This window comes from Rhynchophorus ferrugineus, unplaced genomic scaffold (genome assembly GCF_030347505.1).
Source record: "Rhynchophorus ferrugineus isolate W39M unplaced genomic scaffold, kcgeb_rfMv2 rfM5, whole genome shotgun sequence".
Lineage (NCBI taxonomy): Eukaryota > Metazoa > Arthropoda > Insecta > Coleoptera > Curculionidae > Rhynchophorus > Rhynchophorus ferrugineus.
In genome coordinates this window covers 22,147,727-22,174,451 of record NW_027472584.1, presented here as the reverse complement: position 1 = coordinate 22,174,451, position 26,725 = coordinate 22,147,727, and the positions used below count along the sequence as shown (strand labels likewise).

General features: G+C 31.8%; 1 protein-coding gene across 1 annotated transcript; it reads left to right on the top strand.

The window, feature by feature from the left end:
* The first annotated feature begins 3,265 nt into the window (after positions 1-3,265).
* On the top strand, positions 3,266-26,662 carry LOC143197779 (uncharacterized). The gene is made up of 5 exons (XM_076406532.1): positions 3,266-3,351; positions 12,630-12,788; positions 24,916-25,173; positions 25,232-25,660; positions 25,721-26,662. Exons 2-5 carry the CDS (start codon positions 12,716-12,718, stop codon positions 26,455-26,457), a joined length of 1,497 nt encoding a protein of 498 aa, XP_076262647.1. The 5' UTR covers positions 3,266-3,351; positions 12,630-12,715; the 3' UTR covers positions 26,458-26,662.
* The last annotated feature ends 63 nt before the right edge of the window (positions 26,663-26,725 follow it).

The following is a 26,725-nucleotide window of genomic DNA, read 5'->3' as shown; positions in this document are numbered from 1 at the left end:
GAAAAAAGTTATTTGTTAGTTTTTGGTAAAGAATGCGTAAAAAACGTCAGTTAATACTTCGAGCTTAACACCTCATTAATCTGCCAAAAAAATGTTTCCAATGAAATTTGTTTTATTCTTATTGTAATATTTCAAAAGCCTCTAATGAAGCCATTTTATCATTCTATATTATGGCGTTCTCCTAATTTTCAATTTCATTTTATTGGCCCTCCAGTCGAATTTCTTTAATAAAGTGGACATTTTCAATAACAGTGGCAAATTTTTTTCTACGTAACACGTATTCGACGCTGGATCGTGATTTCTCTAAATCCAATTTGGATTTTTAGTAACGGTTTCCGAAATAAAGTTGATTGAAAGGGCGAATCACACGAAAGAGAAAGAGATCCTTCCACCACGTGAGCAATGAAAACAAATGGAAATTACCTATTTTTATTCTCATAATGTTTTACACGTTTTAATAGACACGTTTTATTCTCACCATCAATGAACAGTATTTCATAATATTTATCCTGAACATAAATAATGAAAATACTTATTTTAGTAAAATTTATCCTGAATATATATAATAAAAATATAAAATCAAATTTATTTTTAATTTATAAAACCTATCCGTTACACAAATTAATAAACAAAAATTACATGAATAAGTATAGAAGGAAATACTATATGAAGTGCTTATATTTAGAGGCAAAAATATCTAAGGTTAATGAAATAAAAAATAGGATAAAACTATATACTATTAAGAAAGCAAACTACATACAAAATTATAATCTTTTTGATTTTTTTGTCTGTCTGTGAAATTTTTTTATTTCTCTGATATAAAAGAGTACTAAAATATAGTATTAATTTGCATTATAATATATACTTTTTAAGATATGGGATGTTAACAAAAATCTAATCCTTTAATAAAAATGCACTTCATTCTATATTTTATAGAAATCAAAGGTTGTGTAAAATTGAGCATAATGTCATTTTATTCAACAAAACGTCCTTTGTAATTCCTCGATATTTGCTTTGTACAAAGTTTATGTAAAATATACGAAAATGACAACTCACATTACTATACTATTATATTTATTTTGAGTTAAGGGAAACAAAAAAGCATGTTAAATTTTTTAGAATTTATTGTCATTAAGTTATGAGATATGATAAATAAAAATCTGCTTATTTTTTGAAAGTATACTTTATAGTTTAAATTAGTAAAGTACCATTCGCAAACTCTTCATAATTCCTATTATATTCATTAAATTGTTTCATTATTTTCATAAATCATTTCATAAGTTTCATTATTTGAAGATAAATAACAGCAAAAAATATTAAAATGGTAAAAATTCGCAAATTTTTATTATTATATATATAGAAAAAGTGGCAACATTTTTTATCTCACGGATAAAGGTACCACTCTCAAAATGTATGTATTTTGAGACCAAAGAAACGAAAATCTATATTAAATTGCTGTAGAATGCACAATTTTTAAGATATGTGACATAAGCAGAAGTCCATTAATTTTTTGAAAATACGCTTTTCCGTTGTTTAACTGGAAAAATAAAGGTTCTATTAAAGTTGTTATACCACCATTCAATTCAGCGCAAAATTATTTACAATTGTTATGATTTTCATATAAGCTGCGATTATTTGAACAGAAATGATTGTAAGAAATATAAAAATGGCAAAAAATCGCAAATTTTCATGATATAGAAATAGATATATATATAGAAATAGTGTCGAAATTTTTTATCTCACGGATAAAGATACAACTCCCAAAATATATGTATATTGAGGTTAAAGAAACGAAAATCCATGTTAAATTGCTGTATAATGCACAATTTTTAAGATATCTGATATAAACAGAAGTCCATTCATTTTTTGAAAATACGCTTTTGCGTTATTTAACTGGAAAAATAAAGGTTCTATTAAAATAGTTATATCACCATTCAATTCAGCGCAAAATTCTTTACAATTGCTGTAATTTTCATTAAGCTGCGATTATTTGAACAGAAATAACGGCAAAAATATAAAAACCTCAAGAAATGGCACATTTTCATGACTATATATATGGAAAAAGTGGAGAAATTTTATGTGTCACGGATGAAGATACAATTCTCAAAATATATGTATATTGAGGTTAAATAAACGAAAATCCATGTTAAATTGCTGTATAATGCACAATTTTTATGATATCTGACATAAACAGAAGTTCTTTAATTTTTTGAAAATACGCTTTTCCGTTGTTTAACTGGTAAAATAAAGGTTCTATTAAAATTGTTATATCACCATTCAATTTAGCGCAAAATTCTTTACAATTGCAGTGACTTTCATTGAGCTGCGATTATTTGAACAGAAATAACAGCAAAAAATATAATAACCGCAAAAAAATTCACATGTTCATTACTATTTATATGAAAAAAATGGAGAAAGTTTGTATCTCACGGATAAAGATACGACTCTCAAAATATATGTATTTTGAGGCCTAAGAAACGAAAATCCATGTTAAATTGCTGTAGAATGCATGTGACTGTGTGTGAATGTGTGAATTTTTAATACATGTGACATAAACAGTAGTCCATTAATTTTTTGAAAATACGCTTTTCCGTTGCTTATTTAGAAAACCAAAGGTTCTATTTAAATTGTTATACAACCATTCAATTCAGCGTTGCTGATATTTTCATTAAGTTGCGATTATTTGAACAGAAATGAAAACAATACATTTTTTTTTATATTCCAATTAGCAATTATTGTTGTGAATGTTAATCTGTATTTTTGATGGTGATCTTAGTGGATGCTTTTTCGAATAGTAAATGGAAAAAATACTATACAATTATTATATTGCTTATTGCTTATTATAAATTGCGTGTTAAATTGCTTTAGAATCTATAATTTGCGAGATATGTGACATAATGTGATATTATGTTATTGCAGTCTTAAAAATGCTTAGTTGAATTTAAAATTAAGTATATAGACGCAACAATATTTAAACTATACTATAGGTGCTATCGATATATCTAAATAAGGATACTTTTAAAAATATTAATAAGTAGATTCATTAATAAAGCGTTCTTAATTTAATAGCGACGAAAAAAATCCGCTTTCTATTAAAGCCAGACAAGTAAAAGTATAGTCTTTGTACGAATTCTTTTCGTATACCGGATTAGCTTGGTGTGACCTAAACAAATTCAGCTTGACCTACTTGTTCCACCCCACCTCCTTCGCTATCTTCAGCAAGTATTTCGATGAAGAATCGTACATCAACAACTATTTTAATCAGAGTCAGTCAGTTTTCTTTCGATCGTACATTGTTAATGGTGCATTAAAATTATCTATTATTAATTGGATAGACGATTGTTCCTAGTGGTAAGTGGTTTAGTGACAGTGATATTTAAAGTGGCATATAATGGATAATTGGTTTGGACCTTTATGTCCACTGTGGTAAAAAATCAGTCAAAAACAAAAATATCGAACTCATTCAACAATGGCAAAACTATATATAGTCCATTAAACATTTTTCTTTAAAAAAAGTTCTTCGATTTTACGCAGCTTTTACTTCCTGTTATGACTGAACCGTATTGAGGTAACGGTCAAGGTCTTCTATTCAGTTAAAATGTTTTGTTGAACTGTGAAAAAGAAATGCAGAAATCGATTTTACACATTTTTCAGGTTCTGAGATGGATACTTTTAAATCTCAATTTTTTTAAAATGTATTATGATCAATATGTATGATTTTATTTCAATATATATACAGACATAAGTGTTAAAATAACTCTACGGTGTATTTTTTTCGATTTACTATTCGAAAAAGCATCCAGTAACTTTCACAAATTGTTTTATTACAGTTCGAGGAAAGTTTGGATTAATAAAGATACTTATATCGAGTCTGAATACCCTGAAGGATTCCATTATTGTAGTTGGGTGTTATAGAAAAATTGCTTTTTATTGTGTGCATTACTACGTCTATATTTTTATTTGCTGTTTTACAGTCTTGATGGGACAATTTCTATTTTTATTTACCATTATATTAAGAGAGAGTAATATATAAATAGTTTCCAACAAGTTGCATAGAGAATTTTCTGTTTATATATCAAAAATTATATTAAAACTAAAACATAATTATGTTATATTATCAATAATGTCATTTAAACATATAATTTTTGCTATATTTTAATTGTGTTATTATATTAGTTAAACTTTGTTTGCATTTTAGATTAACTAAACGTTTATGTAACAACGTTAAAATGTAATTTAAAATAAAATATAAGCTCTGATTGTCATTGCTTTTATAACTAATCAATGAAAAAGGAAGAACATCGAAAAATACACTATCGATTTAGCTATATCTCGTAAAATATGATTGGAAGTGTTACAGTTTCAACTAAAATTTGAGAAATATGTTTTACCGCAAAGAAATTTCAACGTATAAAAATAAAATACTAAATAAATAACTAAAATTTAATTAAAACTCGCCATGATTAAGAACTCTTTATGTGTTTATTGATTTTATAATAAAATAATGTTGAGACGAGATGTAACAAAAAATCGTCATAGAAATTTCGCTATAAACATGAATTTTATTATAATTAATCATTTTTATCTCTGTCATTTAACTCGAAAAGATCGAAAATGATTATTCTCGTTATAAATTAGGGAAACAATATATTTAATTAGGACGTCAATTGATTTAATTCGAAATTGCTAATCGGATGTTTTTTAAAAAGGTCGCATTATTGCATTTAGTGCCAATAAATTCAGTGATTTTCGAACTATTATTGCCATCAATTAGTGTTAATGAAATATATTTGATGTAAATGGCTTAAAAAAGGATATTTTTAGTTCAAATTGTTGCACAATTAAAGTTCATTTCCATTACGTACGATTTAAATATTCGATATATAATTAAAATGTAATTTAAAATTTAATGTCCACTCTTATTTTATTAATGGGAAAAAACATCGATATCTTGATTGATCCCGTAAAAAAATCTGGAAGGGATAATAGTACAGTGATACTCCATAATAATTTTTTTCAAATAAAAGAGAATAAATAGGATGAATCTCGAAAAATATAATCTGTGTCTTCAAAACCATAAATAAAACATTAATAATGGTAGATAAAATGTCACTTATGACAAACAAATGTCAGAATTATCAAATTTGACAGCATACATCATCACGTAAATGTAAAATTACGATCAATAGATGATATTATTTCATAATAAAATCTTAATAATGATCAATAAACATCATATATCAAAGTAATAATAATTAAAATCAAATAAATTAGGTATTAAATCTAACTAATGTCAAAAAATATAAAATATGGCTAGAAAACAATAAATTAAAAGTTAATAATGGCAGGGAATATGTCAGAACTATCAAATTTGACAAAATACATCAAATTGTATCAATATATCGAGTAATAGCATGACTTTGACAGCCATTATTTCCTAATAATGATCAATACACCATACTTATTGTGAATGTACAATGTAAAAACATGATAATAAAAGAGGATACAAAGTCGTATTCTTTTTCTTTTAGTAACTCATCAATGAAGAACAAAAAACTATCTACTTTTCGATATTGATTTTGCCATATATCGTAAAATATGATCCGTGCAAATTGGAAGTGTTACAGTTTCAACTAAAATTTGAGAAATATGTCTGCAGCAAGAGCATTTGAACGTATAAACGAGTGAAATAAGCTTTTTCAACGGCGTAAGGCCTGACAAGCGAAAACTCCAACGCAGTCCTAACGAGTTAGAAAAAGCGCTCGAAGTAATTTTGAGAAGTTCTAGCGAGAAATTTGTCAACGAAAAAAAAAAGAAACTTTTGGAATTATTAGGACACACGTTTCGATCTTGTCTTGTCTAAACAATTAGCTTGAGTTTTTCCCCAAGAACATTATATCATATTACGAATGACATGGTAGAAGACATTTCCTGATAAAATTATAATGTAATAATATATTTTTTCTTTTATAAACTCGATAACAAAATACATTTTATTGGAAAGAAGTTTATTTATAACTTTCATACATCAGCATCTATCATCATTGACAACCAGGAATAAAATATTGATGTTTTCTCATAAAATCTTAAGTAATATTTATTATAATAGTGATATAAAATTGTAAAGATAAGTCTCAGACTGAGGAAATGGTTTTCACTCCATTTTGAAATAATCTGCGCATCGTTAGAACATACTTAAGTTCTTACCCGTTGAAATTTCACGTCTCTAACATATCTTGTTCATTCTTAATAACATAATACGTGACACTATCTTGTCAGTGTTAAAAAACAACTGTTAACAACGTGCCAGCGAGAGGCTTTGTTGAACTTGTAGCTTGATGTTTCATAACTATTTCCAGGGACGTACTGTTCCTTTCATATATTATGTATATATATAAGGTGTTTGCATGTATTTTGATAATATTTTCACTTTAAGAAGTTATTTATTGGGAAAAACTGGCACGATACATGTTAATCAAAATATATTTAATCATTTCCTACAGCTTTTTCCAATCTTTATGGCAACATGACAATACCGTATCGAAAGAATAATGTTAATTTGGAAGAGATCCAATCAATGATCTATTTTCGTACATCTTCAGCATTTCGAAACCATGTGTTGTCAAGTCATGCTGCTTGGATCTGAACAAGTGATGATCAGAAGGTGCTATGTTTGGTGAGGACGCTGGGTCTGGTAGAACACCCCATTCAACTTGCAACCGTGTATCCGTCACAATTTATGTAATGTGTGTCATGTAAGAGGATGGCTTTGTGTCTTTTACTCGCTATTGCGGGCCTTTTCTCAAAAATACTGCAGTAACAGTTGTATTGGATTATAGCACATCGCTATACATTACACCTGGCTGAGCTGTGGATGCAAACCAAGTTTATTTGCTCTCTCTTTGTTCTCTAAACCTTCAGAGATATTTTTTGAATTATTGCCAATAGAACCAAAACTGCCAAGGCCTATCAATACTTGGATGATTGAAGTATTATAAATATAATTTGACAGTTTGTTTACTCATTGTTAGAGGACAATTACTAAAAGTGTCGCATAAGTATTATTTTCATATATATCTTGAATATGTCTCATATATTCAAGACCATCGCATTCATTTAATCGCATTCACTCTTTTTCATATCATATTTGTCATATACTGCGTGTATGTTACTTACCATTGCTTTTCCTGTTACTTCCTGCTTTGTATAAATACTTAATGGGTTTCCTGTATGCAAGCTGTAGTTGAGATAGAGAACTCCACTTGTATTTTTACAACTTACCACTATTAGGATCTTTTCCTTCTTTCAATTAGAACTGCCTTTTCAAATATTTGTTATATTATCGTTATTTCTGTCTTTATAGTTGGGTTAAAGTATAGATCAGCTTTAAGATTTACATATATAGGGTGGGGCAAAAGTACCTCTACCATTTTGATTGCGCGCCATCTTGGTTGTGTGATGTTTAGCTCAGTTTCGGTTTTACCATTGTATTGTGTAGACCTCCCAATGTTATTATGGATAAATATACGTGACAAGAATGAGCAGGAATAGTGATAATATTTATTGAAAATAATTGTTCCATTATTGCCACTTAGCGGAAATTGCATCAATGGTAGCAGGACTTTTCCCCCACCTTATAGAAAGGGTTATTTTTCTTGTAATACTTATTATTTTTGAGTTTTGCAAAGCTGGATGGTGTTTTCCATATACACCATCTGTTCTGGCGTCGGCTTTTTTTTCTATAGCTATTTCTTGCTCTTCTATGTAGTTACCATTTTTGAACCCAGCTATCTTGTTTTTTCATGTTCAACGATACCTTCATTTAAGCTTTTCTCAGTGAGCAATGTTTGGTAAATGCGACAGGCGATGTAAGATTAACCATATCACAATACGCTAATTAGAAAGCAATTCGTGTAATTTTATGGTTGATTATGGCGGATATACTTGACGCGACTTTCTTCAGATCGTAAACACAAATCGGAGAGGAAGTTAATTAACCTGCTTTTATCTTCTCTTTTATTTCATAATCTTAATCAGGCCATTGAAAAAAGTAACAAAAAAGAAAGACGATAAACACCTTTTCCTTATTTTATTTTTTTACCGCTTTATCTGATAAAAAGTATAAAGTTCCGGAGTTTTTCGGATATACCTTCGACTCGTAAAGTTTTATTTCCAGTTTAACCACAAATTGATGCCAATAAATAAGGCATTAAAATCTCTCTCATTGCGCTTTATCGCAATAATTGATTAGGCAGCAATAAATGCCCGGCTATACGAACTGATTATGATATTTTTTTGTTTATGAAATCGTTTGAACCGGTCTACCCATCGGCGGACGGTTCGAATAAAAAAATCGGTGTTTTTTTTATTGGCCAGATTTGGCTCGGAAGGGCCAAATATTTCGTTGTCATTACATCTTTCTTTGTCGAATTGGTTTGTCGAATTTATCGGAGTTTTTCAATTGGCCGATAGGCTAATCAGCTATCAGTTGCCTCGTTCGGATTGTCCTCCTATTTTAATAATTATATCTTCCTTTGTGATTGTTCAATTTCACTAAAAACGATAATCACATATTGTTTCGAAAGAAAGATAAGTTTCTAAAATTTTATTGGAGGAAATGTAGTTATACATAGGTGTGTGCATTTATTCTCATCATTTTTTCAATTTAAAAAGGCATTTAATTAGAGATACTGGTAGAATATATATTAGTCAAAAACGTTTTTCCAACTTTATGTGCAAAATGAGTGAGTATTCGCTATGGAGGGTTCCGCTCTGATGAAGACTTAAGGAAAATACAAGCAGGGGTGCCACAGTGAAGTATACAGATTTCTTCCTTTTTCAATAAATAGGCTTCTCCCTTTTCTTAAAAGACTCCCTTCGTATATATATATATATATATATATATATATATATATATATATATATATATATATATATATATATATATATATATTCAGTAACAATAAAGAATCATCAAAAGGTACAAACATACAAAAGGCAAATGAAACATGGTCAAAATCAAGGCGCTATCACTCTAGAGAAGGTACGAAGGTCACTATTTATATACGCTTTGCAAACGCTTAAACCAATTTTCAAAGCATTTATTCCATTCCGAATGAGGTATCTTCAAAACATGACTTTTGAACGCTTCAACAGCTTCTTCGGGCGATGAAAATCGTCGACCAGGTAGTTTATTCATTACGGATGTAAACAAAAAGAAGTTATTGGGTGGCAAATCAGGGCTGTACGGCGGATGACCCATCAATTCGATGTTTTGAGTGATCTAATAGTCTCTTGTTTGAGCCGATGTGTGAGAGCTCGCATTGTCATCATGAAGAACAATCCGGCGTCTCTTGTTTGTTTTCCTTATTTCACCGATGACTTCTGACAATCAAATGGTTGTGTACCAATCAGAATTTACTATTGTACGAGTCTCTAGAGGCACTGTTGCAATATTACCAGTTTCAACGACAGGGTTCACCATTTTCTTTGAAGTGCATCGTGTGCGAACAACTTTTGTTGGGTTTGGTAAAGTGTTCATGTAAAATATATGTTATATATGTATAATATATAATGTTCATATATGCTGGTGAAACTAATGCTTAGAGATACCTCAATCTCACAATAGGTGACATGACGATATTGTTTAATCCTTTCGCACACAGCATCGATGTTTTCTGGCACAGCAGCCGATTTTGGACAAACTTCACGAAATTCGTTGGACAGCGAACTGCGATCACGATTGAATTCACTAAACCAGCGATACACAGTGGTTTTTAATGGAGCTTCATCGCCAAAATTCAAATGAAATTGATTGATGCACTCTTGTTGTGATAATCCACGTCGAAAATCGCAAAAAATCACGAAAATGTTCACGATTCAGTTCCATTTTTTGCCGAGTCGAAACGTTCAACTAAATATAAAATAAACAAATAGCGTCCGTGTGACAAAATGTTCGTATATCGTCAAAAATGTTAGACTTTACGATGGAACCGTCAGATGAACTCATATGACAACAGTGTTCCAATTCCCGAAATATAAATATTGACCCTCGATATATATAATATACATATATCGCTTATCATAATAGACGCAACCACGGATAAGGTAAATGTCCCTTTAAATACTTTTGTGTTTTCTATGTCGTTTAACAAGAGAAAAATAAAAAAAAGTGTCGCCAGAATAGCTGTGGTTGCAAAATTCTCCAGGAAAAGTAGGAAAATGGAGACCGGATGGAAAGTATAATATTGCTTTTGTCCCTAGAAAATGTGTTGTTAAAACCACCACTCATAACCCTTGTGTACGCCCTGGAGACTTTCGCCTACGAGTGATTTAGGATGCGTAATTTTAAAAATACCTAAAACAAATAGCTTTCAGAGCAGATTGCATAATGTGGCCGCTAGACTAAAGTTTACGTGATTTCTTGTGATTTATGTCGACAGATAATGGCGGACGCTGACCGGTCGAAATCCGTATAGCCGCATTCACGCATCACACTTTTTTGTCGTACAAGACTTTTTTTTATCATTTACCAGCAATTTTTTATCTTTCCCATTGTCAAATCTGATCCGAACATCACGAATCTATTAAAACGAAAGAACCTCTCTATCAAAATCATTTAACGACGTGATAAAGTTACATTATAGCTCTTTATTAAGGGTTTAATTTAATTTGTAGTTTATAAAATAACTAACTTATGACCACTACTTAGATTATCAATGAAAAATAACGATAAGTTTCCTTATTTCCTCAATTCCTTTAACTCAATTCTGCAGTATATGATTTGCTGTGATTCTAATTCATAATAGATTCATCAACTGTTTTTTTATTATTCGATAAGTTCGTGAATATAACGAAATTTTCTCTGAAAAGTTGAAAAAAAAACCAACTTATACTACAACTGTTCCAATGATTCTTCAGTATATAAAATGTCAATTGAAAAGTTCCCGGACTACTAGGGTAAAACACATTTTTTTGGCAACATTATTTTTTTATTCAACATAATTCCCTTTAAGGGTGATATGTTGATTATAGCGACCTTCCAATTTTTCGATACCATTTTTGTAGTATGATTTGTCTTTTGCGTTAAAATAGGCCTTAGTTTCGGCGATCACCTCTTCATTCGACGAAAATTTCTTCCCAGTGTGTATTTTTTTCGAGATCTGAGAACAAGAAATAGTCGCTGGAAGCCAGATCTAGAGAACAAGGTGGATGATTAAGCAATTCGAAGTCCAATTCATGTTTTGCGATCGTTTTCACTGACTTGTGACAAGGTGCATTGTCTTGGTGAAGCAGCACTTTCTTTTTCTTGAAATGCGGCCGTTTTTCGGCGATTTCGTCCTTCAAACGGTCCAATAACGCTATGTAATAGTCGCTGTCGATGGTCCTTCCTTTTTCAAGGTAGTCGATGAAAAGTATTCCATGCGCATCCCAAAATACAGACTCCATAGACTTGCCAGTCGACTGTTGTCTTTTCCTATGCTTGGGAGAATCGTGTGCAGTCCACTCGGATGTTTGGCGATTGGACATCGGAGTGAAATGATGTTTCATCCATTGTCACATATCGACGCAAAAACTCCGTTTTACTACGCTTGATCATCTTCAAACACCGCTCCGAATCATCAACTCGTTATTTTTGGTCAAAAGTGAGCTCACGCGGCACCCACTTTGCACAGAGCTTTCTCATACCCAAATATTCGTGAATGATATAATGTACACGTTCAGTTGATATCTTTAGAGTGTCTGCTATTTCATTCAACTTCAATTTACGGTTATTCAAAATCATTTTGTGGATTTTTTAAATGTTTTTGTCGGTCTCTTTTCAACCACAACCTCAACCTATTTTCTCAAACAACCTCTTTTCTCCGCTGCGTTCACCGAATTTGGTGTTCATTTCACCACGTCTAAACTTAAATTGCTTCACCGAAAATGCTATAATTCACAAACTAATGATCCGACAACTGTCAAATTTATACACGCATCTTTTGGGGGTTAGGGCTAACTGGAAAACATATGGATTTAATTCTAGTAGCGCCATCCATGTGTCAGGTCGTGGACTTTCAACTGACATGTTAATAATCTAAGGTTATTCTTTTTTTAATTCAGAACTAACCTAAGGACAAAATTTCTTCTGTGCCTCGAAAAAACTGACGCTAGAGCTAAAAGAAAATCAGAAAATTTACTCCACTAATTTACGTATTTGTGGCTGATGTGAGATATATTTTTGGAATTAAAACTGGGACAAATTTAAGTAATCTTCTAATAGGCCACAAAATATGTATTTTGCTGATATTTGAAATAATTAACTTTGATAGAACCCTCGAAGGGGTTAGACAGCTTGTAAAATATGTTTAAAAGGTTGATGATGATACATTATTTAATTTATAGCAAATAAATGTGCTACATAAAGCAAGGATATTAATAATGACTCAATTAAACTTTAGGTATACGTCACACGTATATTTTAACATCTATTTTTTTAAATTCAAAATGCTATAGATGTAATGCGATACAAATCGAAGTTTCCGACACGCCTGCCTTGATATAGCACTTCCCATCATTCGGCAAATTACTTCTTATATCGTATAGCTCACCCGCCAAAGGCAATAACATGTCTTTTTCATTTACAGGTGGCGTTTTGCAGATTCAGAAGCGAGAAGTTTAAATTTCGTTCCGTCTCCACGTCAGCAACGCCCTCAAGCCGGGGTTATCAAACATGAAACTCTCTTTTATCTTCGAGCTGCTCCTAGTTTTTGTTTTAATAGCTTTCGCCGCATCCGCTGTTATAGGTAAGATAAAATTTTAGCACCCATGATGCCAAATCATTACCGATTATATATGGATTCGTTATACCAATTTAGCCAGGCGAATATATGATAAGGAACCAATTCGATTTCATTGCGTTTGTTATGTTTTATTTCGATCCGATGGCTATGTTTTTTTCATTTCAAATTATCGAACGTTAAGTTGCGACCACACTGGGGGAAGCATTCACCAATTTGTCGTAATTTCAACATATCTTATGGAACATTGTGTTCATATTATTTAATTAATTATTATTTTAAATTGATAACCAACTCAAATTAGGAACATTTTCAACAGTAAAGGAAGCAAATATAAATTGCGGGAAAGTAATATCACTACAATACACGACAGTAATACGAATAATAAAGATTCATAGACAACCTGCTTTGACTGTTTTTTTACACATCAGTTTTTCTGCATTTATATATTTTTTAAATATATTTTAAAGTCTCATTTTACCAACTATGGGTTTATCTGGACTGGACTTACAGTTTAACGTGGGCTCCGAACCACTTTCCTCGGCATTAAGCCTACCGACTAGCGAGGGAAAAACTTACTGGTTGCTGGCGTGACTGAAATCATTTTCCTTGTCGGATTTTGCACTCTTGCCTAAAGATAATCACAAACATAAATTTACGACCATGCCCCAGCAGGATTCGAACCCGCGGTTATCGCAACACTAGGTGGACCGTCCTGTCGCCTTTACCAGTGTGCCACCAAGCCGGCCATTTATATTTTTCATTTGTTATGTTCCATATTCATTTATGTTGTCCACTGGAAATATTCACAAATATTGAATTCACCTCCAAGAGGGTATGAGTGAAACTCCCAAACTTTCTCATCACAGAACTGACCAGAGTCAATGAACTTTGAACCACTGTGATTTGTGTCTTCATGAGAAATCGCAGTGATTATATTTTAACGGTTATAATCTATATATAGTGTCATTTACTCCTCATAGGAACCTTATCTCACTCTATTTTATTATTCACTCACTTGTTAAAAAAATAAACCATAATTCATAATTTTTCATATATTTTTGAATGAACTTTGTATTTAATATGAAGAAGAATTGATTCATCTAACATTTCATAGCTTACTGTGCCTCAACACCAGATGCAAGATTCGTTCTTATTTAGTTTGTCATGAAATAAATTTTACCACTTTATAGCGTTTTTGCCATTTAGTGAATTTCGTTTCATAACTTCGCAAGATCACACGGTTTGGTTCTTTTGAGTCTTCGTTCTAGTTCAGTATTATTCAAGAGCCGCAACACTTTGGTGTTAACATGGGAGTGGAGTCTTTCCTCATGCCTTGTTGCTAATCTCTATGACAGTTGGAATTCGTGAGCCTCGGTATAAATAATTGTTTCTATAGTATCTGAGTGCATAAAGGTCCATAAAGATTTTACTATCTGTTTGTACAGCAACAACTTATTATGTACGGATAAATTTGATTTTCTTCCAAATAACCAATACGTTTTTCGATTTATTTTCCTTTCTTCTTGATATACTCATACCGATGAAGTTCTGCTTCAAGATTTATCCTAGTATTATTCATAATTATTCAAAACTCAGTATTATCCATATTTATTGCCATGCATGTTTAACAGTTTGGTTGATTACTAAGATATTCTCCATGTTTGTGTCCACTTATTTATATCATTACTTGTGTGTGGTTCTTCTTCATCTCTGGTTGCCTCTTCACTATTGTCTCCAATAGCAAGTATAGCAATGTCAAATGTAACTATAGTAACATTTTCGAGAACATAGCTCAAAATATTGCCTTGAGGTACACCTGCTTTTGCTTTATTCATTGTTGAGTAAACTTCTTCTTGTTTAACTCCAAACATCCTGGCTGAGATACAGAATTTAAGATTCAACCTATTGCTTCGGTAATATATTATAGAAAACTCATGTTGAATCAATTCGTGATACCAGGTGAATTGCTGAATGTTTGCTCATAAAACCAAACCCATTTCATGCAACACAAAGCAACTTTTGTTGAACCACAAACTATATGGAAATAACTTGTTGTTGTGTATATGTACCTTTAACTTAATAGAAGGAATTTATGTTAATTAATTTAATTTAATATCAACATTTAATACTAATCATAATTTAAGAAACATAAACATATTTATTAAAATAATGAACATATTTGCCTAGATAAATATATCTTGCCTTCCAAAATACTTTAAAATAGCACACGGCGCGTGTTTTATTTAAATTTGCAAGTCAAAATACTTGTTTCAAGCTTGTAATGTAATCAAGAAAAAAAAAGTGGTATGTGAAAAAGTTAAAATTTATTTATAAGGTAATGTATAATGGCCTTCCCCATAAATCAACTCGATATTAAAAAAGAAGAAGAAAAAAACAAAAAAAATATTTGTTTCCATAACAAAGTATGCGATTTCGTTACGAATTCGATTCAAGTTAAAAGTGTCGAATAAAAGTTACCTTTTTCCGAAGTTATAGTGGCAATCAGATTTATGACGCCTAAACTGTGTCTTATCTCGAATTAAGGTTTTTTATTTGGTAGTAAAACCATGTGTGTACACCATTCTAAGTCCAGTTTATAGGTTCTGTTAAAATTTATTCATAGAAAATATATATTAATTTGTTGTTTCACATTATTTCCATCATTTATAACATATTTATACGATCTCGTATAAATATATTTTCGATATATTTTATATTAAACAATACTATACAAAAAGCACCAAAATCTAAGCACATTTCAGTAAACAAGAAATATATTTGATTAGTCTGTTAAAATTAAATCATCAGTTAATTCAGGTGAATATTTCGATGACAAATAGATCGGAACTAATTATGTTTTGTATAATATTCACCGTGGACTATGCCGATATGCAAAATTAATTGGAAAATGTTAATTAAAATAATCCAAGATTAAATGTACATTACATATTATATATTATAAATATTATATCAACAACAATATATTGGATGTAGATATAAGAGGAATTGATGAATTTTGTCCTGCTTTACCATTAAATCAAATAATGATTATAACTTTTTAATTGTCCATAACTTTGCTCATAGAAAAGATAAGTAAGTTTGGTTTTTATGAAAAGCTTACTTGGTCTTCACATACTTTGTTCGTTATGACCGAAAAATTATATCGGCTAAATGGTGACCGCGATTCACTATCCAACTTTTGGCTCTTTTTAAGGCATTTTTCATGACATCCTGCAACATCTGAGGCTGAATTTCTTCAATTTCATGACGAATATTGTCTTTAAGATGTTAAATCGTTTGGTGCTTATTCACATTCATTTTTGATTTAAATAAAAACCATAAGAAATAGTCTGGTGCTGTTAAATCCGGAGATCTGGCTGGCCATCCTAAATCGCCATTACGCGAAATTAGTCTTCGTGGAAAAACGTCATTCAATAATTGTTGAACGAGCTGTGCGTGCTGCGGCTCCATCTTGCTGAAACCGTATGTCCTCTAGTCCTTGATCTTTCATTTCAGGCACAAGAAAAATTAGATTCGATTTTCGTAATCAGGTCTTGGTACCATTCAGCAGTAACTGTAGATAAAAAAATAGGGACCAATGATGTTTTCAGCATGAATATTACATCATACAATTGGACTTTTTAATGGACGTAATGATGCTTCGTCAATTAATTGAGGATTCTGTGTTCCCCAAAAACCGACTGTTCTGTTTATTGACGTGACGACTGAGAAGAAAATGGGATTCACCGCTCATTATCAATTTAGAAGAAAAATCTTCAATTTCACCAGACAGTCTTAGGACTGTATTACTGTACTTAAATCGTTGATCAGGATCTCTCGGTATCAATTTTTGAACTGAATTTTGTACATGTTTTGCGTGCAGAAATGTGTAACTGGGAACCACGTATACGAATTGATGTTTCTGCAATACTATCGTGCATCAGAGTCACATTTTCAGCATTACGAGACGTCCGTTGTCTTCCAGAATGAGACTTCTCTACTGTCGTACCGTACTGTCGAAAATTCGCATGTAAACGATAAATTGTGGTTTCGTGAGGCACTGGACGATTAGGACTTTTTTGACGCAGTTTCCGCTGAGTGCCAATAATTTAACGATTATTTTCAATAAATATTGTCACTATTTCTGCTCGTTCTTCTGGTGTATGTTTATCCATAATAAAATTTAGACGTCTACGTAACAGAATTCTGAAAGCGAAATTGAGATAAACGTTACTTAACCAGGATGGCGCGCAATCAAAATAGTAGCGGGACTTTCGCCCTACTTGTTACATATATGGGTTTTCAAAATATATCAGTTAATGCATCTCCATTCTATTAAAGAAAATTATCTCAAGTTCAACATAATTCTTTATCCAAGAATGTTTTATTATTATCAATTAAATCATAATGTACAAATGAATTTATTACTACTGTTCTGTTGTACTTGCATGAATACATAAGGAAGACAAGTATGTGATTAATACATAAGTATTTATTTCTCAAATTATATACACTAAACAAGTACACTAAACACTTTCGTGTGGTTTGGTTCGCTTCAATCTTCTGATTTCCTGCGTTTTGTCCAGTAGCTGTACGGCTTCCACGTTGCTGTGGTTTAGCAAGCTTATTTCATGTTTTAAGAAAAAATGTTGGATGACTTCGTGTATCATTAGATTTCGAGGTAATCGTGCAGCTTTCGTGGGATACGTAGCGATAAGTATTGGTAACTAATCGCAGAACTTGCTTTTATGTTTTAGTGCAACCCCATAGGTTCAAATTGGCTTTATAACAATCTCTTCGATTTTAGGTCAAGTTGAGAGTATCTTCCGATTAAACAGTACAGTTGCTTGACTTCGAATCTAATCTGGTCTATTTTTTGTCTAACATGATTATCCAAGAAATTATATGATATTTTGAAGGTTAATATTATTCATTAAACACCACAACGTATTATAATATTCAACGTTATATAAACAAAATACATTTTTGAATTATTTATGATATATTTAAAATATTAAGTATCATTTCTTGTCCTCTTTGCCTTATTTTAAAATCAGCAAAACAGGATATGTAAATCCAGTCAATGCAATTATGAAAATTATCTTTAAGGCTTAATCACATATTCAACCAGCCGTTAAAAGGCCCCTTTTCGTTTACTAATAACAATCATCGGTTAACGGTAAAATAGAAAGTATCCGTAATTTTATTTTCATTTGCAATGAGGCATGAAGCAAGACAGAGCGTACACATTTCACATGTCAAACATATATTGTCTACTCGATGCCTACTTTCTCTCAATTTGACTCAGATTCGTTTTTTTTCCTTTTATTTGTTCGCTGTATCAACACGACAAGGACATCGAGTATCTTTGATTTGTATGACAGTTTGGAGGGCCCAGATACGAAATAACGAATATCGGCTCGCATAAAGTCGTCATTTGATTTCCGAACAGGTAGCGGAATTAAACCGCTTTAAAAGGTATTCGAATTCAGGGAGGTTTGCCTTTAGAAGATGTCGACCTTTTTTGGACCGTTGAATTTGGCTAATGACACCCTTTATATTTACAGTTGAATTTCTCTGTCACTACTTTTAACTCTATCTAGGTTAATTATTTTTTGATGCCTCTCTATAGTTTCAAACAGTTTTTTTTTTCTAAAGCTTGACTTTTGTTTAAGTTAGAAAGGACAATGTTAAACGTAAATATTATTTAAAAATACATAATTGGTTCAATTATATCTTAATTATTGGCGTCAATAATAAATACATGACTTTAACATAACAAAACTCATTTAAAACTTTCAACTCAAGTCACTCAATAACTTTAGTATCATTTGTTGAAAGAATACGACTTGTTTTGGAGCTGTTGCGGATTTTTCATTTTATATGGATAGTCGATTATAAATTTTATTATAAAACAGGTATACAATTCTGTCATGTTTTAAAATTAGTCATGAAGACGATGATAATAACTTTCCAGGACACCAATACCTAATGAAAACGTAGAAAAAGTGCAAGAAAGATTATTAAAAAAAACACAAAACCATACTTCATTGCTTATTTGTGAACTTTTGCCCAAAAACAACATTGCTATCATGCCCTAGCTTCTATATTCGCCATATTTCTTGCTTCGTGTCATTTGTTATTTTCATAAATACAAACAAAGCCTTCAAAGGTTATTGTTTTACAATCCTAAATGAAGACTATAAGAAACCCTATAATAATAAAACATTATTTTTTAAAGCATTTTGTACATATTTTTAATATTCTTAGGCCCAATATATTATTGTCTATAAAACAATTTTTAACAAGAAGTTTCAAAGACTTATTTAATGATAATTAGTCGGCTTGGTTGGCGCAGTGATAAAGGCGACAGGACGGTCCGCCTACTGTTGCGATGGTCGCGAGCTCGAATCCTGCTGGGACATAATCGTGAATTTATGTTTGTGATTGTTTATTATTTGTGATTATTATAGACAAGAGTGCAAAATCCCACAAGGAAAATGATCTCGGCCAGGCCAGTAACCAGGCTGGGTAAGACCGGATGTCTTCTGGGATGATTTATAACTTCATCACTCGCCAGTCGGTAGGCTTAATACCGAGGACCGTGGTTCGTAGCCCACGTTAAACTGTAGGTCCAGTCCAGATAAACCCCTAGTTGGTAAAATGAGACTTTAAAATACATATTTAATTAAAAGTATCTTAATATTGTACGATATTTGATTGATAAAGGCGATTAAAAAATGGTATGAAAATAGAATAGCTATTTATTTTTAACTCTTTTACAGTTAGATCATTTAAAATTCAATCAAATACAGTAACAAAAACACGGAACAGGCTTACATACATTTATATATAAGTAGAACAATATATTCAAGGCCAAGGATGTTAGGATGTTATTCATGTTATCAGGTCGATAACTCCATATATGTCCCAGACATTTTACTATTAGTATTCATACAGCACCTGTCTATTCATTGAGTGTATATAAAAATACATCCATCTTTATTTTCTATTTAACAGTTTACTGATAGATCACTATTAGCAGGTGGAAAAGAGCGTGAAACAGGTCAGCGAGTGTTTCATTAAGCAGAAGGAATTATGCGTGTTATACCGTGAAATATATCTCTATAAACCCCTTAATATATTTATTGGAATTTAATAAACTCTCATATAGTCGTATAGATTATATCCAATCCTATAATTTCTCGATTAAATTTATTTACTGATATATGGGTTTTGAGGAATATTAAATAAAATTAGTTTATTAATTATCTTTTACGAAATAATAACTGTAAAAAGTATATAACTAAAATAATATCAATTTTAAGGACGTAATTGTAGAAAGTGACCTAAAAATAATGTCTCGAAATCAATATCAGTTTAAGGTTAGTGAGCTATTTTCTTTTAGATACATATAGAATAACGAACTTGCCTGTAGGTGTAGATTCGGTTTTACCAATTCTCCCCATTCGCCATTTCCACGAAATGTCTAGATTTGGTTTATAAGAGGAAGCACGTACATTATGTAGTGAATTTCTTTTAGTTTAAACTACGTGTTTCTCGTTGTACTTTGTACTACATCTTTGAGCCAACGTTGGATATTATTATCATTCTGTTTATAGACGTATTCATTTGCTTTTGTCTAGACGGAGGGTTGAAATAAAAGCGTAAGCTACTTGATGTTAGAACATGTCTTACGTTCATACATTTATTATTATATATTCATAAATTATTTATTTATTATGATAGTAGAACAGCTTCTATTTTATAGAGTATATAGATAAGTTGTATTTTTGTAACTTTGAAGTTTAAACATGATTTTTCAAGCGGTATTTATTTATAAAATTCTTGTATTTTTAGAGGCTTTCAAAGAATCTATTTATTTTTTGACATATTCGTAAAAATAATTGAAATACTGCTTGGATGGAGCATGAGACATTGGGCAAAAAAATTGATAGTGGAAGGGAGCAGGGTCTGGAGAATATGGCATGCACGATAGGGTTTTCCATAACGGAGTTACCATGTGGCTAAAGATACTTATGTTGTAAAATAATTTGATCAAAATTTAACTTTTAAAATAACAGTTTGTATTTTAGTGTAAATATCATCTGTGAACAATCTGCCACGATTATTTACGTTGGTTTAAATTCTTGTTATGGTTTCAACATTATTTTCATTTTATAGATAGTGGAAGTCATTCTATTTTGGTATTTCTTTCCTACAAACCTACAGAGCACTAAATGGTTTATATTTTTTAGCTTATCCAAAGATGACAAGAGTTCTCAGAAGTTGATTCCAAGAAGTCAGGCATTAAAATGCATATTATATTGTAGTTTTCATGCTGACGACATCACTATCAGCTTATATATTTCAAAATCGGAGACTTTAGAGGTGGTTAAGATGAATAAGTAATAATAATATTGCTACTTGTTACCTATCAAGGTAGCCAAAAAATCAATTTTTCCCACCGTCTGGTGAAAGATGTCTTTTGTTCTTCTTCAGGTGCTAAAAAATAGCTAATTATTAAATAAAAACATACTTTATTGCTTTTGCGTGGATTTTTGAATACAAACAACATTTCTATCATGCTTTAGACTAGAATTTTCAATTAAATTTTTTTTTATATTATCTCTCTTGATATCAATAAACTTGGACCAATGTTTGATCTATGACCTAAAGAAACATCTATAACAATTTTTTTGAGTTTGAGGTATTTGAAAATATGAGTGTGCTAAATCAAGGAAATAGGGAGGATGGTTGAGTAAGTATTCCACAGTTTTCACATAACCAATACACTCTTATATATGAGTACGGTGAAAGATGATTTTTTTCTTTTTCAACTAAGTTGATTAATAAGATAAGTTCTTTGTTTCACATTAAGAACTTTGTACATTACCTTCGTAGCGTTTCCGTATTATCGCTTAAATATATATTTTTTTGTTTTTGTATATTTTAAAGACTCTTTTGACCAACGAGGGTTTACGGTCCTCAGCATTAAGACTACCGACTGGCAAGTAACCAAGTTAGGAATCATCCCAGAAGACATCCGGTCTTATCCAGCCTGGTTACTGGCGTGACTGGGTTAATTTCCCTTGTCAGATTTTGCTCTCTTACCCAGGACAATCATAAATATTTAAAAATCACAAACATAAATGTACGAGCATGCCCCAGTAGGATTCGAACCCGTGATTATCGCAACAGTAGGCGTACCGTCCTGTCGCCTTTAACACTGCGCCAACCAAGTCGGCTCAATATATTCGTGCTTTCCAAACTTGAATTCTAAAATATTTTTTAAATATAAATCTGGTTATTAAATTTATACAAAATTAATTGAATAACATAACTAAAATGATAAACGATTTTCCACGCTTGTTTCTTTAGTGGTCGATTCATTCTAATTAATATTCTCGCCACCTATCCTTCATTAATTAAAAGATGCACGTTGTAAAAGAAAATCCTTACGTCGGAAAGTTTAAATCGAAAAAGTGGCATAAAAAATATTGAGGTAACCATTACGAGAAAAATAAGGGCTTTGTGCTTTGGAGTTTTCATTCTGTCTTCAGCAGTAATCGTTAAACAGGAAACTTCAGCGTTTTGAGTCTCTGGCCTGTTGTAATTCGACCACTTTAGCATTGTAAAATTGCTGAAAGGACTGTATTTGGAAATTCCGGATTGCTTGTGATGTTTCTACTGCATGGTTATATAACAAAAAAGATTAGAACGTATTTTATTTTTCGGGTAATAGGTTTTGACAAAAACTAACCGCATTTTAACGCGACGTACTAAAACTACAATAGAGAGTATACAAGGGAACCTCCGATGTATTATTCGTGAAATAGTTTAGCTTTTCTTCGCACTAGACGACCATCGGGCGCGACAGTGCCAATACGAGTACCGGGAAGTTTAAAATATAGTAAAAGAAGTAAAAAATACATTTTACTTAAGCACGTCTAACATTTTAAGTAAATATATGGAAAATACATGAAGAAATACATTATTACCTCTCAGTAGAAATTGCTTCAAAAATATCCTAATTGTCTAGTACCTCACAAAACCACAATTTATTATTCAAATGCGAATTTTCGGTAGTACGGCAGACAGGTCTCGACGGTTCCTAGTTACAGATGCACGCATTTCAGCACGCAGTTTAAGGCGAATTTTGAAAATGTTCCCGTATAAAATTCAATTAGTCCAAAAATTGCTACCGAGAGATCCTGATCAACGAGTTGACTACAGTAATGCAATCCTAAGTCTGTCTAGGGAAATTGAAGATTTTTCTTCCAAATAAAGAGCGATGAAGCCCATTTTCTTCTCAGTGGCCACGTCAGTATACAGAACAGTCGGTTTTGGGGAACACATAATCCTCAATTAATTCATAAAACAATATTGCATCCACTAAAACAACTGTATGGTGTGGTATTCATGCTGGAAACATCATTGGTCCCTATTTTTTTGAAAACAACCAAGATGTTGCAGTTACTGTTACTGTTGAACGGTACCAAGACATGACTCGAAATTTCTTGTGCTTGAAATGGAAGAGCAAGGACTACAGGACATGAGGTTTCAAGATGATGGAGCCACAGCACACAGAGCTGGTTTAACAATTTTTTTCCACGAAGATTAATTTCGCGAAGTGGCAATTTAACATGCCTAGCCAGATCTTCGGATTTAACAGCGCCAGACTTTTTTTTATGGGTTATTTTCAAATCAAAAGTTTATGTGATCAAGCCCCAAACTCCAACCCCTCAGATGTTGCAGGATGTTATGAAAAATGCCTTAAAAAGAGCCGAAAGTTGCATAGCGAATCGCGGTCACCATAACGAAAAAAATTAAGAGCAAATAAACTTTTTATGAAAACTAAACCTACTGATCTTTTCTTTAAGCAAAGTTATAGGCAATCAAAATGGTAGCGGGACTTTTGCCCCACGTTGTACAAAGTTTTATAAAATATGTAATGATTTATATATTTCAAAAACAATTTATGCTTTCAATTTGAAACATTTTTTATTACAAAACATTTAATTGAGCTAAATACACAGTACAGAACAATATATGTTATGTTGAAGACTATCTGTTTTTAAATATTTTTTTTCAGATATATTTATTGCAAGTATGTAATGGTACGTCATTCATATAAGCTGAATTATATTTGGATGTTGCAGTAAAAATATTTCGTTCCTGTCTTTTGCTATTTTGTGACTTTTCTTATCCACCACAATAAACACTTAACTACACTTAAGTAAAAGATATAATAGAGTTGATTGTATTAAAAAGCACTGACATTTGATTATTTATAATATAACTAACATCGCTTGTTAGGGTAAATAATTTATATTGTCAAATAATTTATCGAAAAAACAAACAAAGTAATTGTTAGGAGGTATATTGGTCATGTTAGCCAGATATTAATTAGAATTCATTTAAAATAATGATGACATAAAAAAAAACTTACTCCATCCTAAGTAGTTCATCCATCAAAATTCCAAGTTTGGACTGGAGAATGGACTGCAGCACTTTGTTTATACATTTTAAACCTACATTTTGTTTATTTTAGCCATAATTATTGTCAGTAAGCTTATCACAACCCTGAAATTGGCTCCTTTTATCGACCATTTAGAATTTTTCAGATTTAAACGGGCGATTTTAACTAAACGAGAATTATTAAAAATCAACTAACAATATAATTGTGTACAACAAATTTGTTTGTAAGTTTTTGAGGTTGCTTTGTCAGCCATGTTGAAAAGTTCAACCCAATTCGATAAAAACTTTCTTGAAAAAAAAATAAACCGAATATATATAATTACAAAACGATACAAAATATCCAGATCTTGACTATTTCTAATTTCTTTATTAATAAATAAATGTTTTAATTTTAAACGTCTGATTGCATAATTCACCGTAATACGTTTATTATATTTACTCGGTTATTAAATTTCATTTGGGTAAGGCGAGAGAGCAGTACTATCGCGAAAATATCCTTCCTGCTTAGAATCTATTATATTTCGTTTCTGTTTTATTTTAAACGGCGGCATTATGGTTTAATTAAGAGATAAAAACCGTTCTAAACGACTAATTTAGTTTAACGATTATTTTGACAGAGATCTGATAGAGAAGTTTTGTTTCATTTCAGATAAAACTCATCTGAGGAGCTCCAAGAAAGGAATAGTTCCGAAGAAACATGGAAAAGTTGGCCATAAACGACAGGAATCGACTGCGAATCGATACTGCAGTTGCGGAACGAGAATGTGTAACTGTTGCAGGGAGTTTAACATTCCTGTCGTCGCTTTGAAAGGTCCTGGTTGTGCTACGTTGCAATATTTAACAGGAGATAGATTAGCGATCTCTATGAGTTTTGGAGAACGCGTTCTTACCAACACCACTGTCTCCAGTAAGTTATCCACACATGAAAACAAAACACACTTACTCACATTACTCTTATTCTCCAGGTAGAAGACCAGATCCTATTTGCATGCCTTTACCAGGAGGTGTATCGAAATTCTGCGGAAGAGTGTACAACATTGGTCGGAGAGGAGAAAACTTCAACGCTTGCCTGGGTTTAGAATTGAGATCATTAAACAGCATTGAAGCAGCATTACGAGTATCCTGCTTCCGATTCGGTCCAGAAGGTTTAAGACTTGAACCACCACAACCACTTCCTATTGTTGAAGAAGAAGATGATGATGACGATGACGATGACGATGATGACGACGATGATGATGATGATTTCGATTTTGATGATGACGACGATGATGATGACGATGACGATGATGATGATGAGGCGGAGAATGATGTTGAATCAACCGACTATAGTCCATTTAGTGTACTTGATGATGACTTTATTGGTGGTTACTTTGGTGGAGAAGAATCATCTTCAGGTTAGTTATAGAGTTGATATTTTGAATAATAATACTAATTTCTGTTCGTTCCTTACTCAGGATCCAAGAAGAAGAAGGCAACAACCGCTAAACCTCCACTAAAACGAAAACCTGTGTCCAGGAAACCATTAAGAAAGAAGGCCACTCAAAAACCAAAGCCAGTTAAAGCAACAAGCACTGCGCCCGTTACCAAGCTTCAATCTACCGTTTCTTCTTCTACGATGCCCAGCACTAGCTCCGCAGCAACAGGCGAAAACATGATGGCTGAGATTAATTCTGCAACCGACATGACAATGGATTCTTCTAATATGACTAAATCTTCTATGAACGTAACAGAAGATATGCCACAAATGGATACAGCTCAACAAACGGAAATGTCTGTAGAAACAGCTACTCTAACAACCATAGGCAATGAACAAGCCGATGAGGCCACAATGCAATCTTTAATCATCAAAGACAGTAAGGAAGAAGACGATCCCCTAGTAGAAGCAGTAGAAGACGTCATTAATGACGATGAAAGTGGAGAAGACACCAAAGAAAGTGATGAAGACAGCGATGAAGACAGTGATGAATCTAAAGAACAAACCACAACCAAAACTCTTGGAGAAGCAACTACCACCACCAAGGATGATGAGAAAGAAGGAAATGATGTATTCGATGACATAGCCGATGGTGTATCCGAAACATTCGACGATGGTGATGACGATGACAAGAACGAAAAAGAAGATGACGATGACGATGATGATGATGACGATTTATTCAGAAATTTCAAAGGATCAAAAGCTAAAACCAATTAAAAGTAATTTATTACAAAATGGATGGCATTCTTCTGTGCCAAAGATTAACAAGTTGAGTTTGTAGATTATGAAAATAATTATTTCATCAAGCCATACCAATGTAAAGTTTTTATTTAAAAGAAATTGTTCTATATAGTGTCATTCATTTTGCACCGTCATTTTAATTATTTATTTTTTTAATTTATTTATTTATTTATTTATTGTGTTACACATTTACCTGGTTGTAAATAAAGTAATGTTTTAACATAATTTAGATGTTTTTATTTGA

What these genes read in the sequence shown, in the direction of transcription:
- LOC143197779 (XM_076406532.1), top strand. Translation starts at nt 12,716, where the DNA reads ATGAAACTCTCTTTTATCTTCGAGCTGCTCCTAGTTTTTGTTTTAATA. An exon ending in CGCCGCATCCGCTGTTATAG is followed by an intron (nt 12,789 to 24,915) that starts GTAAGATAAAAT and finishes GTTTCATTTCAG; the next exon opens with ATAAAACTCATCTGAGGAGC. An exon ending in TACCAACACCACTGTCTCCA is followed by an intron (nt 25,174 to 25,231) that starts GTAAGTTATCCA and finishes CTTATTCTCCAG; the next exon opens with GTAGAAGACCAGATCCTATT.